General features: G+C 45.9%; 1 protein-coding gene across 6 annotated transcripts in view; it reads left to right on the forward strand.

Annotated features, from left to right (window-relative positions):
- The window catches only part of PTPN5 (protein tyrosine phosphatase non-receptor type 5), an 85,595-nt gene that overhangs the window by 17,187 nt on the left and 50,779 nt on the right, over positions 1-17,629 (forward strand). For all 6 annotated transcript variants that reach the window (XM_053980958.1, XM_053980957.1, XM_053980956.1 and 3 more), the window contains one exon: positions 13,918-14,028. In XM_053980958.1, coding sequence (XP_053836933.1) covers positions 13,929-14,028 — 100 coding nt within the window. In that variant the 5' untranslated portion in view covers positions 13,918-13,928. The remainder of the gene's footprint in view (positions 1-13,917; positions 14,029-17,629) is intronic.

Raw genomic sequence — 17,629 nt, forward strand, 5'->3', positions numbered from 1 at the left:
ACATCCCAGACCTTGGGCTTCACTTTGAACTGGTCTACCTCCCAGCAGCCTGCAGTTTGAGTTGGGAGGGCCTGGTCACGCTGCCTGATGAACCTGCAGTGAAGATGTAAGAGTACAACAAATGGGTGCTCATCTTCCCTGCCTGCATGCCAAAGTGAAGGCATGGTGCCAAGCAGATCTGCACATTAGATGACTAACAGCTCCCACACTGCCAGTGTAGGCAGGGAATATGAAATGCAGCCACATATGTGTCTCAGAACGACACTGGGTGCTTTTTATTCTTAATGTTTGGTTTTGTTTTTAAATAGGAGTTCAGATCTTTGAGCAGGATGTTTATCTCTATGCACAGAAAACAATATTGGTCATAGCTTTTAATATATGATCAAGTTTTTAGAGCGACCAGCTGATGTATCTGTTGTGAGTGACATCAGAATTTCAAGTAACTGCTATAAATGCTCTCTAGGATGGCTTTGCATATCATGTCTAATTTTCTGAGTTTACTTTATTTAGCTATTTAGAAAATAGCTTTTTTAAGAAAGTGAGATTTTTTTTTTCCCAGTGGGAATATTGTTTTAAAGGTTTGTATTTAATGTTTGGTTTCCTATTTAATTGTTTTATTAATACTTTTGCCCTGATTGAATTTTGATCACTCTTTTTTGGGTAAAATTGGTGGGAGATGTTCACAAAAATCATTATGCTGTAACAAAGGAGTTGAATTTCATTTGCTACTTGCTTAACCTTATTTTTACTATATACATGTGGATGTACAATGAGCTGAACCCCCAGGGAAGTCCTGTAAATGCCTGTAAGCAGAGTGCAGTTCACCTCAGCATTTAATCTAGCAGTGAGCTTCTTCTGAAGAGGGTCCCCTTTTCTTTCCCCCAGTGAGGGCTAATCCACATCCCACCTAGTTAATTAATTTTCTGTCAGTTCTGCAAGCTGAAGCAGCCTTGTTGCTGCATGGATAGCTAAGACAGGGGGATAGGATGCGGTAGTGGAAACTGAACAGGGTGAAACAAACCCCTCTCTGCAGAGTGAAAGGTTACGTCATGCTAAATGCAACACAAAGTGAACCTCAAGTGTTGGTGATTTGGATGGTGGACTCATACAAATTCCTCAAGAAATATTAAGGACCCTCTGAGCTAAGAGCTCTACAACCACAGAATGGTGGGCAGTCTCTTGAACTGAATCTGAAGAAAATGGAGAAGCAGGAAACCAAAGACAGACTCTCAAATCACTGAAATACAGAGCTGTGGCCTCACAACCAGATGATCCAGTGTTCAATGAACAAACCTCTCTCATTCCCAGAGTTAGAATTTCTTCAAGTTTGTCATGTTTTTTGCTGACATCTCATGTGGATACAGTATTGTGCAAAGCAGACTCACAGAGTACAGGTAGAGAAGAACTGAAGTTCTCAGATGTTTTCCAGGACATGCTTTCATTGACAGTGGCAGAATCTGTCAGTATCTATTGAGCACTGAGTAACTATCTGAGGACAAATTAATTTTTGAGTTTAAGAAGGAACAAAGCCCTGTTTCCTTTACAGAGCTATTCAGTAGCCTGTGCAATGTGTATTGGTCTCTAAAGTTGACATCCTGATCCCTCATCCCTCTTATGTTGGTTTTGCCAGTAAAAATTGCTCTTACGTGGACTAGCAGTTAGAAGGGGTTGTGCGGAATACCTGGGATGGCAGTCCTCAGTCAGTCTGCATTATATAAGCTGTTCTTTCCACCCAGGTGGTTAATTAAACTTACTCTTCAGATCCCAAGACAGAAACCACTTATATGCACACTTCATTTTAATAAAGTTTTTCTGTTCCTTTTCCCCAGGAGTCTTAGCCCTATCTTCTGGTTTGTCCATTCTCAAGAGGGAGAAAAGGGAATGTAAGGACAAAAGGAGAGTGTGTGGCTCCATGCTCATTCTGGGCAAATAGTCTTGTCTGGGGGTTGTAGATTAAGTGAGGGAACATCTTACAACATCACTATGGATTGTCTGAATGATGTGCCCTTTGGAATAGGTGCTATATCCTTCCCAAAGAGGGAAAAATTGAGCAATAGCAATAAACTATTTTATCATTCTGTGTTGCATCCTCTGCAATTCCATTACTGTTCTGTGATGACGCTCCTGCAATTTAACCTGCTTTGTTACTCTGTCAGTGCCAGGCTATGTATACAGATAATTGTGTGTACAATTTTTACTTGGGCAGACCATGTCATTGTTTTCAGCAAGAATTAACTTGGTAGCTTAAAAGCTTAGGATTTTCCTCATACATAGCACAAGCTAAAGTCACTCTTGGTTCCATGTAGTCTGAATGTGCTTCTGGGTATTTGCTACCAGGAATTTGGCAATTGCTTCTCAGTCCTCTCTGACACATCCTCTAGGGCTTTCACCGCTCAAAATTAGGTGCTGAAATCTTCTTTTAATTTGGAGCCTGATTTTGCTGGCACTTTTGCATGTGAATGAGTGCTCCTGTGACTTGTTGTAGCTGCTTGTGTCAGAATAGCAAAGGACATACCAGAGTTTCAAAAGGAAGGTAATGCAGTTGTATTGCCTTTATTGTTTAATGTGAGTTGCTTTCTGTGAAACTACTTAGCCTTGAAGGTTTTCCTTGTAGTCAAGAGCAGATGGAATTATGTCTTCTACATCATGTGTAGTAGGTGTAAAATGCTGCCAGATCTCAGCATTGTTTTCACATCAATTTTGCACTGATAATAACTGCAAGGTGTAAGTTAATTGAAAATAAGCCTTAATGCATTTTTAGAGGCAGGAGTAATTCCTGTCTTGCTTTAGTGGTATTTTCCTTTGATCGTTCACATGCTGTTGGAGAGACAGAAACACAGGACATATTTGGCAATGGATGGGTATTTCTTTCACCAGTGTAAAACCACACCTGTCCCTAAATTAAATTATGGGGAAAGCGGAAGCAGAGGAGGAATGCTTGAGTTTGGAGGCAGTATAAAGAATGGAATTAAGTGTGGATTCTGGCAAGGCACTTGCACTGAATGCAGAATACAACAGTAGAATATAGTTTAAGAAGAGGCAACACTCTCTTTGTAGAAAAGTACAGAGCTTCAACATTAATTCTTATTCGTTTGGCCTCTCTGGAAATGTGATACCAAGTTCTTTGTACACAGTGTGTGTAATAAAAAGTTGCTCCGGGGGCTCCCTGGGTTCCCAGCCAGTCCGGGGAGTGATCCACGGCTGACCGGTCCGCAGGGAGGGGTAGGTGAAACCTGGATAACTCCACCAGAGATTGACGAGACGTCTCCAGAGCAGTAGAATCCGAGAGGTTTTATTGCTGGATAAGCAAAGGAGCGGGAAGAGGAAGCAGGGAACACAAACTCTCTCGGAGGGCACTGACTCCAGGAGCCCAGAACAAAGGCGGGACAGAGCATATAAGGGCAGAGGGATAGGGGTGGCTAGGGTACAGGTTAACCAATGGGTGACGGGTAGAGGGGAGGAGACAGGATGGGGTGACATACAATGAACCAATTGGGATACAGGAGAGGAGTGGCATTCCAACAGGGTCCAATGGGGGTAACAGAACAGGGGAACTTTCCAGAACTGGGGAATGTGTTAAACTTTGATGGGCAGTTCAACTGGGGAGAGGAGCAACAAGTGATTGACAACTTCTCTATACCGAAGCCGCCTCCCAAGGGAGAGCGGGGACCCCTCCCACAACTCCCCCTTTTTGGTTTATTAAAAATACATTCCCTGCAGCTCTGTACAACATCTTCTTAAAAATGGCTAAGGCGATAGAAATCAGAAATATTATAATCAGAACCCAAATTAAACCTTTAACGATGGGAATGGCCCACCCAGGAACACCCCACTGGGAAAAGATCTTGTTTGTTGCATCCACAGCCTTAGTTTCAGTCTTTAAATCCGTCACTAACGCCTGGATCCGCTGGATGCTGGCTTGGATGGATGTGCTCTTCGAGGTCAGGTTGAAGCAGCACATCCTTTCAAAGTCCTCGCAACTGTGGCCATGGGCGAGCAGCAGGAAGTCGATGGCCACTCTGTTTTGTAGAGTGGCGTGCCTGGTGGTCTCTTCTTCCGCTAAAAGATCTGATAAGGCGGCGGAGGTAGCATTGGCCTGCTTACTCACCCAACACCCTAAGTGAGAAATCTCACCGAGGGCCTTTGCTGCCGCATACCACGGTAGAAAGATGGATGCGGCGACCCTCTTTCCTTTGCCCCAATCATAAATTTCCGAGTCACAATTTGGGTCGAATTCACCATAGGATCTCTTTTGGCATGCCGATTGACTTTCCTTTTTCCAATCCAGAATTTGTGTCTTGTTGGGAGTTAGTGTAGTAAGCTTGTCAAGGCTACAGGAACCCCCTTTGATCTTAGATGGGATCCCAGCCCACACCCTGTCCCCACAGATCAAAAACACACCCCGAGGGAGCTCCTTAGGATATGGGTAGGACTTGGACAGTACTGGGCTCGTGTAGTTGCACCACTCGTTGATGTATTTTTTATTAGCTGGTGTTATTTCCTTGATGTTATAATTTGTTTTTCCTTGAGGGGCTTTAGTATAGAATCTAATACAGAAGTGAGCCCTTGTGGACCCCAGTAGATCCAATTCCTGGGGTTCCTGTGGTGCCTGTGGCAGTGTCCTCATCCAACCCATCCAGGAGTCCGCCGGGTTGTGTTTGATCTCTGTGAAAGGAAAGTCGTTTTCGGACAGGGGGACTCCCGCCAGGCATGTAGACAACGGGTTGTCTACACCTCCCATGGCCATGCAAAATTGCTCCTGACCGATGGACTTTGCCAGTGTGACCCAGACATTCTCTTTGGGCTGTGGTACGATCCAGCTTCCTGACAGATGAAGCCACAAGATGGTGAAGAGTGCTGCTGCAGGAAGCCGGTCACTGTGGGGTGCTCTGGCTGCTGTGACTGCCATTCTGGGTGGGCCGAAGTCTGATAAATAGACATATAAAAGAAATGAGGACAATGGCCCCTTTGACTCCCCATCCTCCCCTGTTTAAATCAAAATTGTAACAAACAGGAGGATAAAATCGGGTCAGGTATGAGGGAAAAGGGGGTGAGGAAAGTGGTAGGATGGGAAAGGGTAAGGGATGGGAGGGGATGGAGTTAGAGGGTAAACAGTCCAAGCTAGTGGGAAATGTCTGTTTGTTATGAGGGTTCTGACGGCAGCATTAACAGGTGTAGTCCTCTTCCTTTTTCTCCGGCTCCACGCGACGGTGGTTTTTGCTGGTGCTGGCGTCTCAGGGGAGTGTTCCGGGGGTTGGCTCTCCGCAACGATGTCTTCTCTGTACGGCTTGATGAATTTGCCGGGGATTCACCTGGGGCCCTGTTCTGTTGAGACACATCCATACCCTCTCCCCCACGTTATTAGAGGGTATGGACCTTTGATGACTTTGGACTCAGGGTCCTTCACGAGCACAGGAGGTCTCTCCTTCAACTGCGCCCTGGTGTTATTATGGAAATGGCGCAGGATGGGGGGATTTGGCTCGCGGTCCGAACAGTTCATGAAATTGAGAACGTACAGAGCCTTGCACAACCTTTCTACAGGGCTCGTGGTAAGGGCCGAATCATTCTGTTGTTCTAACAATTTCTTAATTTCCTGGTGTTTTCGCTCCACGATTGACTGCCCTGTAGGGTTGTGTGGAATTCCAGTGACATGGTCAATGCCCCATAGTTGCACAAACTCCACAAACTGTTTGGACGTGAACCCTGGTCTATTATCAGTTTTGATGGTTTTTGGGACACCCAGAGTGGAGAAAGCCATGTATAAGTGTTTGATAATGTCTTTGGTTTTTTCCCCCGTATGGGTGGAAGCGAACACTGCCCCTGAGAACGTGTCCACCAACACGTGGATATACTTGAGCCGGCCAAAAGAGGGGAAATGGGTGACATCTGTCTGCCAGATGTCCAGTGCCCCCAGTCCCCGGGGGTTAACCCCCGTTGCTAACGATGGTAATGCATGGGACTGGCAGTTGGGGCAGGTGGCTAAGACGGCTCACGCCTGCTCCTTGGAGATCTTGAACTGGCGACACAACACCGGAGCATTCTGATGGTAAAAGGCGTGGCTCATCTTAGCCTGCATGTGAACATCTGGCAGGGTAGGTGTCAAGGCTGCTGGGTTTGCGATGTTGGTGTGAGCTAACATTGCCAGAGTGTCCGCTCTCCGGTTGCCCTCGGTGATATCTCCTGGCAGGTCTGTGTGTGACCTAACATGCAAGATATGATAAGGTTGCTCTCGGTGGGAGATCAGCCAAATCAGTTCTGAGAGCAAGTTATAGAGTATTTTATTCTGAATTTCTTTGAGCAGGGCACATTCGGCCCGCTCTGCTATCCCGGCTACATACGCCGAATCAGTTACCAGGTTGAACGGTTGTTGAAATTTTTTGAAGGCTCTCACCACTACTGCAAGTTCAGCGATCTGGGGGGAACCCTGAACTATTTGGACGTCAGACTCCCACTTCTGACTGTCTGGGTCCTTCCAGGTGATCACTGATTTGTGGGATCTACCCGACCCATCAGTGAACACTGTGAGAGTGCCTTTCAGTGGTGTTTTACTTTTGAAAATTTTTGGAGCCAAATACAAGGTGTCTTTGAATAATTTGTGTTTAGGATAGTGTATGAGAATCTGGCCAGGATAGCTATCTAGTGCGATCTGTAAGTATTCATTTGTTTGCAAAAGGAAGTCTAATTGGTCCAAGTTTAGCGGTAAATAAATGCATGTTGGGTCACACCCTGCGAGGGTCCGGAGGCGCTGGTGGGCCTTAATGATCAGTTTTGACATTAGTTCAGGGTATGTTGTTACTGTCTTGGTGGGCTGGTGGGGGAGGAACAACCACTCGATGACAAGGAGTGGGTCCCTCTCGCTGTCGTCCCACTGGAATAACAGGGCGTGTAAGTTTGGAGACTTACCAAGGATGGCACACTTGACTGGGAGGGACTGCGCGACCCGATGCGCCTGGCGAGACTTGATAGCAGCTGCGACTCTCTCCAAGGCCTCACGGGCATCCGGAGTGAGATGGCGTGGGGATGCCAGGTCGCCGTCGCCTTTCAGGAGATGGAATAGTGGCGACAGCTGCTCCGTGGTGAGTCCCAGGAGAGGTCGGATCCAGGTGATGGTACTGCAGAGCTGCTGCAAATCTCGCAGGGTCCATGGGTCGTCTTTGATGACAAGAGACTGGGGCGCAACGGTCCTTCCCGTAATCAGGAAGCCCAAGTACTTCCAGGGGGACGACAGCTGGATCTTGTCCTCCGCGATCTGGAAGCCCGCATTCTTTATAGCTTTCATTGTCCTGTCCAAGGCTGCTTGTAGGTAGTTAGTACTGGCAGCACAAATTAAAATGTCGTCCATATAGTGTAGAATAATGGCCTCCGGAAAGAGGCGGCGAATTGGGGAAAGGACCTGCACCACAAAGGTCTGGCAGAGCACCGGGGAATTTTTCATTCCCTGAGGCAGAGTGGTCCATTGGTATCGCTTATATGGCTCACCTCGGTTGATAGAGGGAACCGAGAACACGAACCTGGGAGCATCTCCGGGGTATAAAGGGATGTTGAAAAAACAATCCTTGATATCAAGGATTGCGAGTTGCCAATCCCGGGGCAGCATAGAGGGAGAGGGAAGGCCTGGTTGCAAGGGGCCCATATCCTCAATAACATTGTTAACCCTGCGTAGGTCTTGGAGCAGGCGCCACCTGTCTTTGCCGGGTTTTTTTATAACAAAGACAGGTGTGTTCCAGGGGCTGGTGGAAGGTATTAAATGCCCCAGGCGCACCTGCTCCTCTAACAAGTTCGTTGAGCGCCTTAAGTTTTTCGATTGGCAAGGGCCACTGGTCCACCCACACCGGTACATCAGTTTTCCAATTGAGCGGTGGGGAGGTGCGCTCCACAGTGGCCCAGACTAAAAATCCCACGCAGGGCTAGGGATGTCGAGATGGGCACCCCACTGGGACAAAACATCCCTGCCTAATAATTTGATGTTGGATGTAACTACAAAAGGCCAAATTGTGGCAATCTGGCCCTCTGGCCCCTCTACACACATGAGGCGCTTACTGCGACGGGAATTGACGGCTCCTCCCACGCCAGAGATTGTGCCACAAGGGGACACTAACTCCCAGTCGCGCGGCCACTCTGCCTGAGGGACGATGGTAACGTCCGCGCCGGTGTCTGCCATCAGGTCCAGTGAGATCGTCTTCCCCTGTAAAATAAAAGTGGTCTTAATAATGGGTCTTTGTTTACTGACATTTTGTATGAAAAAGGCAGAAATGTCCTTATCCGTAGGAAAGTCCGGTGAGATGTCGTAGTTGGTGTCTTCGATGTGACTGTGTAGGATGTAGCACAGGGCTAAAGGAGACCCTCTCGGCAGAGAGAATGGAGGATGATGGCACACCACGGAGACGTTGAGTTCTGCCCCCGGCTCGAAGTAGACAGCCTCCGGGATGATGGTGAGGTCGTCCGGCGTGCTGATGGAGTCTCCCACGAAGAGGACGGTGACTGGATGTTCACAATAGGGTGGCGGCAGGAATCCTACCGGGACACTGAGCAGGTCCTCATCCGGAAACATGATGTGGATGGAACTCCGGAGGACCTGGCGGCAGGCGCTGTTCAGTTGTTTAGTCCGTCTGAGGAGCCGGAGCCCGTCCTCCTGGCTGCGGACATCTGGAGAAATGTGCCGCTGGGGCGGTGGTTTTCCGGGAGCGATGGCAGCACAGGGCGCTGGGACGGGCCATTTGTTGTCATAGCACGGCCCCTCAGCGCGCTCCGCCTCCCGTTTCCCGGCCGATGAAAACAGGGATTCCAATATGGCGGCCTCGGGGAGGGGTTGTACGCATGGTAGGGCCTTTCTGGCGGCCAGTGTGGGCAGTTGGCTTGTATGTGGCCCAACTGACCGCAACCGAAGCAATGCGTGTTCATTAGGTCCACCATCGCCTCCCCCACTCCCTTGCTCACTGCGAACGCCACAGTCTGCTCCATTGATGCCGCTTTGGTGCACGCCTCGACCATCTTAGTGATGGTCGGTTCCGGGTCCTAGGTTAGAGCTCGCAGGATTTTCTTCGTCTCCGGGTTGGCGTTGGTCAAGGCCATCTTCCGCAGCAGTTCTTCTCGGGCCTCGACATTCTCGATCTGCCTGTCTATAGCCTCCTTTAGCCTGTCTACAAACTTAATGAAAGTCTCGTCAGGGCCTTGGAGGATGGACGAAAAGTTCTGGAGGGGGGTGGTTCCATCGGGGATTTTTAGTAGGGCCTCCTTCCCGGCATCTCAGATGTTGGCTAACAAGTTATCGGGAAGGAGGATCTGGTCTTCTGGCCTACTAAACTCCCCTTCCCCTGCCAGTGCCTCCAGGCCCTCGGCGCCTTCTCCTAACACTTCCTTTAGGTCGTATTTTGTTAGGATAGGCTTTATTAACTTTTTCCAATGTATCTCCCACGGAAGAAACTCTGTGGGAGACAGCAGAGCCTTCGCTATGTAGTGAAGGTCGTGCTGTACCAGGGTATGTCCGGTGAAAGTTAGGTCTAGCACGTTTTTGAAGAAAGGGGAATTTCTCCCATAGTCTTTGGCTGCCTTCCTCAACTCCTTCACCTCTGCGTACGGCAGTTGTTCCCATCGCGGTTCCTTCCCCCTCTTGAGCTTGACCAGTGCCGCGATTGGGCCTAGATCCCTGGCGAGATCTAGGTCCCCATCCCTGGTGGCCTTGGCCCTTATCCGGGCCCAGCCCTCCCCTGGCTTGGTTGTTGGCCGGGGGTCGTCACTGTCCTCATCCTCTTCCGAGGATGAGGCAGGATGGGCTAGGGCGCAGAGCCTCTCCCTTGCCGGTGGGTCCTGGTTAACGGGAGACCCTGCAGGCCAATATGGCCTGCGTCCAGCAAGGCCTACTTCCGGTTCCGGTAGCATGGGAACCAGAACTGGTAGGAGAGGGGGCGTGGCCTGACCCACCCACTGGGGCGTGGCCTTCCGGTAGGCCTGTCCCACCCACCAGGGGCCCGCCCAGGGGTGTAGCCAGGGAGGCAGGATGGGAGGGTCCCGACGTCACCGAGATCGACGCAGTTAGGGAGGCGCGACCCGACGCAGGGGCAGCACTCGACGGAGGGGGCGGAGATGGTAAAGTGGCGGGAACCGGAGGGTGTGAGGAGGAGGAGGAGGCGCCATTTTGTGTTTCAGGGCGATCAGCCACGAGGCCGCTGCCATTTTGAGGTGATGTTAAAACAGAACTGGAACTGGGAGTAAAACTGGGGTTGGGGACATGCGGATTGAGGGAAATGGATAGGGCTCGTGCTGGGGTGGCCAGTCCCAGCACAAGAGAAGGACAGGGTGGAACGGGAAGCAGCAGGGAGACGGTAGCAACCCTGTGCCTCATTTTGGCAGGATCTGCCTCCCGATCCACCCTTAGGGGAAGTGGGATTTGGAACGAGGGGGGCGGAATGAGGGGTAGGAAAACTGGGGCCCGAACTTTCCCGGTTTTGTTTAACTAAATTAAAAATAACATCATAAATAGGAAAGAATCTCCCGACTTTAAAAGTACCCGCAACTTGAAGGTCATAAATATAACGCCCAACTTTTTCCCAGAAAGAAATCGAAAAGACGTCCTCAGTAGAGGCGTCGGGAAAATGATAAAAAATGAAATTAATGAAAGACTTAAGAACCCTTTTATTGAAAGAAACATTCCCCAACCGCAGGGTAGCTTTAACTTGGGTGTAAAAGTCTCATCTTGCAGGGGAGAGGCAGTTGCCCATCTCCGCGCTGCAGAAGAGAATCCCCACCAAAGCAAAGGAGAAAAGAAAAAGAGAAGGGCCTGCGTCGGCTGCTGTACTGGATCAGCGAGACTCACCGAAACCGGGACGCGGCGAAAGGAAAAGCTGAGGTGGGGTGGTGGAGCTCTGCTGGTGTCGTGGAATCCAGAGCTTCCCCCGAAGCTGCAGGGTTGGATATCCATGACTTGTCAGCAGGTCCAGGAGAAAGGAGTCTTCTTAAAACAGAAGAACAGCTGCTCCTGGAATTGGCGGCGAACAGCGCTTGCAATCCTGCAGCGCAGGGTCACAGATCCAGACGCGGCGAGGAGACGCTCTTCGGGGACCGGGGCAGCAATCACCGTGTTCGGGGCGCCAACTGTAATAAAAAGTTGCTCCGGGGGCTCCCTGGGTTCCCAGCCAGTCCGGGGAGTGATCCACGGCTGACCGGTCCGCAGGGAGGGGTAGGTGAAACCCGGATAACTCCACCAGAGATTGACGAGACGTCTCCAGAGCAGTAGAATCCGAGAGGTTTTATTGCTGGATAAGCAAAGGAGCGGGAAGAGGAAGCAGGGAACACAAACTCTCTCGGAGGGCACTGACTCCAGGAGCCCAGAACAAAGGCGGGACAGAGCATATAAGGGCAGAGGGATAGGGGTGGCTAGGGTACAGGTTAACCAATGGGTGACGGGTAGAGGGGAGGAGACAGGATGGGGTGACATACAATGAACCAATTGGGATACAGGAGAGGAGTGGCATTCCAACAGGGTCCAATGGGGGTAACAGAACAGGGGAACTTTCCAGAACTGGGGAATGTGTTAAACTTTGATGGGCAGTTCAACTGGGGAGAGGAGCAACAAGTGATTGACAACTTCTCTATACCGAAGCCGCCTCCCAAGGGAGAGCGGGGACCACTCCCACAAGTGTGCAAAGAAAACAGTTTTATATCAGTATCTGAATATTGTGATGAACTGCAGGCACTAAGGGAGGTCAAAGAAAGCATTTGGGGCTACTGTCATTGTAAACAGCTCTATGCTAAAAACTAGGTGTGATCAGGTTACCTTGTGTCAGCTGAACCACAGTAACTAAATGTAAACATTCTTACTCTACTTTTTCAAAACCACAAACCACTTCTGGCTTGAATTTTAGCTCTTGTCTTCTGCTTGCATTGGACTGAGGGCAAGCAGAGTTGATTACATTTCCACTTAGCAGAAGTAATAACCTTTGCTTGCTGGGGCAACCTGTTCAGATACCAGAGCCCTTTTTGTCAAGACAAGAAGTGCTGTGTAGAGAGTATAACATCCTTTATTAGATCACTAAAAAGGTGCAGTTTAAGCATGTAATTTGGCCTTCAGTAGTAAGCCAAAAGATACAAAGTCCCTTATAAAATCCAGTTACTCCTTGGTTCTGCACCTCAGGCAGTTCTGCTGGAGGGAACATGAGTGCATTGCAAAGGCTGTTTCTCAGGAGCTGTTGCACACAACTGGCAATTATGTCATTGACAAGTTTGAGGGGCAGTGGGGGTGCTGATGGTAGACTCAGAACTGTCCACGTCCTCTTTTCATGGTGCTTTTAAGCTGTTTTTAGTAGTACCTGCTCTCTAAAAGAAGGTTGACTTTGGGATTTGCCTGCAAGACATCTTTTCTGATTTGAGCTTGGACAGAAGAAATCACATCAGAAAACTAACTTAACAAAAACATCTAGCTGAAAACAATCAGTTGTCATATTTTCCTGGGAAGGAGGGAGGGGTGTTTCTAAGTGGCTATAAAAGTATAAATACCATCTGTATGATGTATTCTTTTTTTTTTTTTTTTCTGGTTTTAGGAATAACTTTTGGATTATGTTTGAAGGCACACTGGGTACACAGATAGTAATTCTTATTCTTGGACTTACATACTATGTTTGTATTACTACAAGTGAAAGAGAGAGCATGTATCCAGGCCTTTACAGCCAGTTTCATCCCTTAGTAATGCCTTGTCCTGGGTAGCAGAGGATAGCTTAGTGCTAAGATGTGCTATATTGCATCAGGTGATTTTTTGAGGAGTGATTCACACATTACTCTGCTGTTTTGGTTTTGCCTAGATGCTGTCTTCTTGTACACTGGTGTCTTTTAAGGTTGTGACTTACTTTTAAATATGTTCTTCTTTAACATACAAGTGTGCTGCTCTATATGCAGTGAGCACCTCATGTCCCAGTGTCAGAGATAAATTGTGCATATCTAAATAAGCTTGGATTTATTAGCCTGTTCAGAACCAGAAAAATCAGTTTCTAGTCAAGGGATTTCAACATTACCTCTGTAGGAGAGGATACTTTCAGAATTTAGCCCTTTAAACTCATGTTCTTAGGAGACTTCTTGATTGGGTTTGTGATGCAGAGTGTACTGGCATCAATACGAGGATTTCTGTTTATCTCTGTGGACTTTGGAAGAGACTGAATGAACTGGCCTGATGTTCACAATGCAAGGTCCTTTAGAAGTAGATGGCAAATCACATAAGCCTCAAAGGCAGAGCATTTTATAATATGGACAAAAAAAGGCATCTCTGGCCTCTCCTTTAGCTGAATGTGTGAAGGAGGAAAAGGTCCTTGCAGTTTGTTAGGGGTGAATTTCTTTCCACCCACCTGCATGACCCTCTTTGCCTATGATTTTGCCATGGTTTTAGTAGCATTTTGGGCACATGGTCTCTGAGGTTATGATGGACTGTTCCCAGATTATGCGTTCACTTAGCCCCACTGTGATAGGTATGACACATTCAACAGTCCTTCACAAATAAGGGCTTTTGTCTTGTATTCAGGTCTTTAAACCCTCTTGGAGATTTTAGTGAAATGGGGGAGTGGTGATTTCAGCTGAAGGCTTTTTCCATATGGTGCAGATGGCTCCTAGGAGAGCTTAGTTTATGGATTGCCTCCTTTTTGTTAAATATTAAAACATTTTATGGTACATACCCTTTGGTTCTGGTAGATTGCGGTTCCTTTATGCAGGCAGTAAGCAAAAGCATGTTCATCAATAATAATATGCCAATATACTTCATCTCCTTTGCATGTTTCACCTCACCCCACACATTAGTGGGTTGACTCTTTCTTTATGGATGAACAGCTTGTCACGGTCTTTTAGAATTTATTGTCAAGAAGAATTGTGTGTAAAAGCCCTGAATGGTTCTTAGACATCTGATAGTGTTAAAGCTTAGATTTTTCCTTTATTTTTCAGGATTCTAGTGCATGAAGGACATAAATGATAATCCCAGAGGACCATGTGTCCTGGAGCAGGCATTGGAACCAAGTTATTATGTGACTGAAAGGACTGAGTGCAAGTCAGATGGTAAGTAAGACAAAGAAGATGAGAGTTAGCATGCTGTCACTTCAGTACAGATGAAAAACACCTCCATACAATTCTTCAGAACTGATCATAATTTTCAGGTTTTAAGTGTTTTGCAAAGCCCAGTTAGCATGGAAGGTAATTTTTGCTAGATCTTTTCATGGTGGATTATATATTTTAACCTAGTTGTGGTTCTCACATAATTCAGGGTCCAGGCAGTTTTACCTCCATTGCCTACTTGATGTCTATGCAATTCTTTCTAGCTTGCATTTCTAAGGAAGCCTAAAGAATTGAATCTTTGTTTTTTAAAAGCTCCTTAGGATAGCTTTTTAAAAGCTCCTTAGGAAGTCCTTTTAAATCTAGTCCATATTTACAGTTTACCATTGATTCATGGTAAACTGTGAATAGATTAATTTTGTTTAATCATCAAGGAAGTAGGTGTTTTCAAGCCCTTCTGGACTTGTTTCTAAACATATTCTGTCTCTTACAGGAAAGTGTTTCCTTTCTGCATAGTGAGGGTTCTTAGAGCAACTAGGGCTTTGAATCCTGTATCCAGTGTAGATAAACCTTTTTTTGTTTTATTGGTTGGTTATCTGATTTATTTACTGGTTGCATTTGGACTGGCCTTTGGTACCTCCTTGCAGACTGCTGCAGTTTCTGGTAGTTTTTATGCTGGAGGAGCGAATGCATCTGATTTGGGTGGGCCCTTGGTATCAACTCCCCACTGCAAAGCAGACCCAGCTTGTGGAAAGAGGATGCTGAAAACCTTTATTAGAGGATTTTTGAGGGGCAAAAGCATACTCTCTATGCAAATAAGCTGTGAGGGAATGAGTTCTTTCTATATAATTTGCTGCTAAAAAACGCTTTATGAGCTGTAATCTTATGTAAGAACCCTGAAAAACTTCAGGTAACTTACAGGTATTTTTCCTGGGCATTTCTGTCTTTTTTACAAATTTAGATATAAGGGGTCAGATTTGGACAACTGAAAATCAATGCCTGCCACTCATTTGATGGCAAAAAGGAGGTGCTGTCTTTTCTGTAAGTTCAGAGAGTCATGTTAGTGTTACACATTTTGATGTTTTTTACAACCTTGTCCAGATCATCTGAGGCCAGGGTTAAACCAAGGCCATGAAACATCAATGAGATGGTGGGTAATTGTGCAAAATAATTGCAAGTCTCATTTTGTTAGGACATGTACAAACATACAATAAATGACAAACACACATTTTGCCTCAAAGCACTTATTCTTGATAGCATAAGTAAAAGCATGATAGTTTGTTATGTGACACTTATAGATTATATTGATTTAAAAGCAAGACATAAGCACCATTCTGCTGGTATTAAAAAAAATGAATTCAGAAATCATTTCACTGTGTTTATCAAATTTATCCCCTTACTGAAATTTGTAGTAAAATGTAGTTAAAAGTATGGAGTTAAGGTAAATTTGTTCCATCCACCAGTATAAATATACCAGCTATAAATCCCATATATGATTCTTAGGGCTACTGAGTATGTTCAGAGCTCTTTTATGTTTCATTTTCTATTTCCTGTCCACCAATATGACTGCTTTTGGGGGAAAATGTGTGAATGGTTCTGGTAGAATAGCACCAATTGTTTATTTAATTTTTATTACTTTTTCCCCTCCTGGTTTATAAGGGTCTTCACTTCCTCCCCTTGTGTCTTTGCTTAGGCTTTGACACTGCTCTTCTTTCATCTCCAGGCCAAAATACCCAGTGTTCATGCACCAAGCCTGCAGGTTGTTCATTGAAAAGATCTTTAATCCAGCAGTGATTACTGGCTTACACTTTATATGTGGGCAATACAAAGGGAAGTTTTTCAAGCAGTTTTGTTTTTATTGCAGAATAAGGTGTGGGTAGTTCTGCCTTGCAGAAAAGCTTAGCCTGGAAAAACCTGGTGTGGGAGGGGAGAAAGAAAAGATTGACAATCATTTATCATGTGACATCAAAGTGGAATAGTTCCAACAAAGAAACGGTGCTGAAACTTCCCAACTGAATGTGAGCTGAAGGCCGTGCACTTCTGTTCACGTTAACTTGATAGAGACAGCATGGAAGCATTGCTAAAGTACCATGGAAGGAATTCTGTGTCTGTAGGCTACCCCTGGCAAGTGTGCTTGATGAAAAGTACCCTGGAAAGGCCTCAGTCTGAGGTGCCTGAACAGACTGCTTTTGGCACAAGAGGCAAAGACACTTAGAAAGTATCAGTGATACTAATTTCAGGAAAGGCTCATGTGTATAAAATTCAAATCCATGTCTTTAATCTAATGGAAGATGCTCCAATGAATATTTGAAGTAGAAATCATTCTCCAGGCATTGTCATAAGACTGTAGACTGGCCCTTGTTTCAAATTTGGCAAAGAAAAGGGTATCATTCTGTTCAGCTGTCAGAAACACAATAATAAACTTCAGTATTGCGTAAAATACGATGCCGAATGTGGCCAAAGGTCTTCAATGTTGTAGTGCTTAAGTTGAGCAATTAATTACATGCATACAAAGAAAATACTGCTTGCATTGCAGGGCATAGGAGCTAATGAGAAACTTCTAAGGCATGGCTTGATTAGGGTAGGTTGGAGGGCAAATTAAAATTCTGAAAGATTCCTTCGGAAACTGTTAGAATATGTTTGTGCCAGCCAGTAAATACAGATGGTGAAACCAGGAAATTATGGACTAGATTGAAAAATGATCATTTTAAGTAATTATAAGTCTACTTATTTCACAGAACTGCCTCATGTTCACATGCTCACTTCCAGCACAGTGCATGAAGCAAAAAACAGAGTGTGTGAAATGAAACTGGATGGTGTTTCTGGAGGCTTGAAATGTTTTGCTGTAGCTGCACAACAGAGCCACGAGCTGCTCTTGTGCGAGTGGGAAACAGGATACAGATAAAAGAGATCACATGAGTCTGTGGGGATGAGGAAAATTAACATGTTATTTCTGAAGGAGTGTGCCCTTGGGTTGACAGTTTGAATTTGAAGCCTTTCAGTCAAATCTTTATTAAAGCAAGTTTATTCTGCAGTGTGTACACAAAACACTGTAGAAAATTAAGCCAATTAAAATCTCAGTTCATCTCTTAATGGTATTTAAGAATCAGAGAGATGATGAGGATGAGGCAGTTTGCAGTGCCAAGTTACACTACCTACAGGTCAGGGACCCTGATTTCAATAAAGAGTTAAATTAAAAATCAGTCGATCCTTTATGACAAGCGTCTGTTTGTCAGTCCATTGTTTTTGACAAGCATCATAAATTATCATGTACCAGTTTTAGTTCTATGGTCATATTGATTTAGATAGTTCTAATTATTTAGAACAGTTTTAATACCCTTTTTTCAGTATTATCATATCTTTATTAAAAGGGCTGCATAAGTTCTTGCTGTTTTGGGTTTCTGTTTCTGTTAATCCTTCTTACACTTGATCCTTTCTCAAGCTAGACAGGTGGTGAGTTGATTTAATTATCTTCTTTCTCCTTCTGTGCTCTGCATAAAATTATATTGTTTCACACTAAGTAAAGGTAATTGGTGAACTGACCTTTGTAATTTAAAGGCTTGACCCTGTTGATGGTGTTCCCTGATGTATGTTTACTCCTCTGCCA

Source organism: Vidua macroura, chromosome 6 (genome assembly GCF_024509145.1).
Source record: "Vidua macroura isolate BioBank_ID:100142 chromosome 6, ASM2450914v1, whole genome shotgun sequence".
NCBI lineage: Eukaryota > Metazoa > Chordata > Aves > Passeriformes > Viduidae > Vidua > Vidua macroura.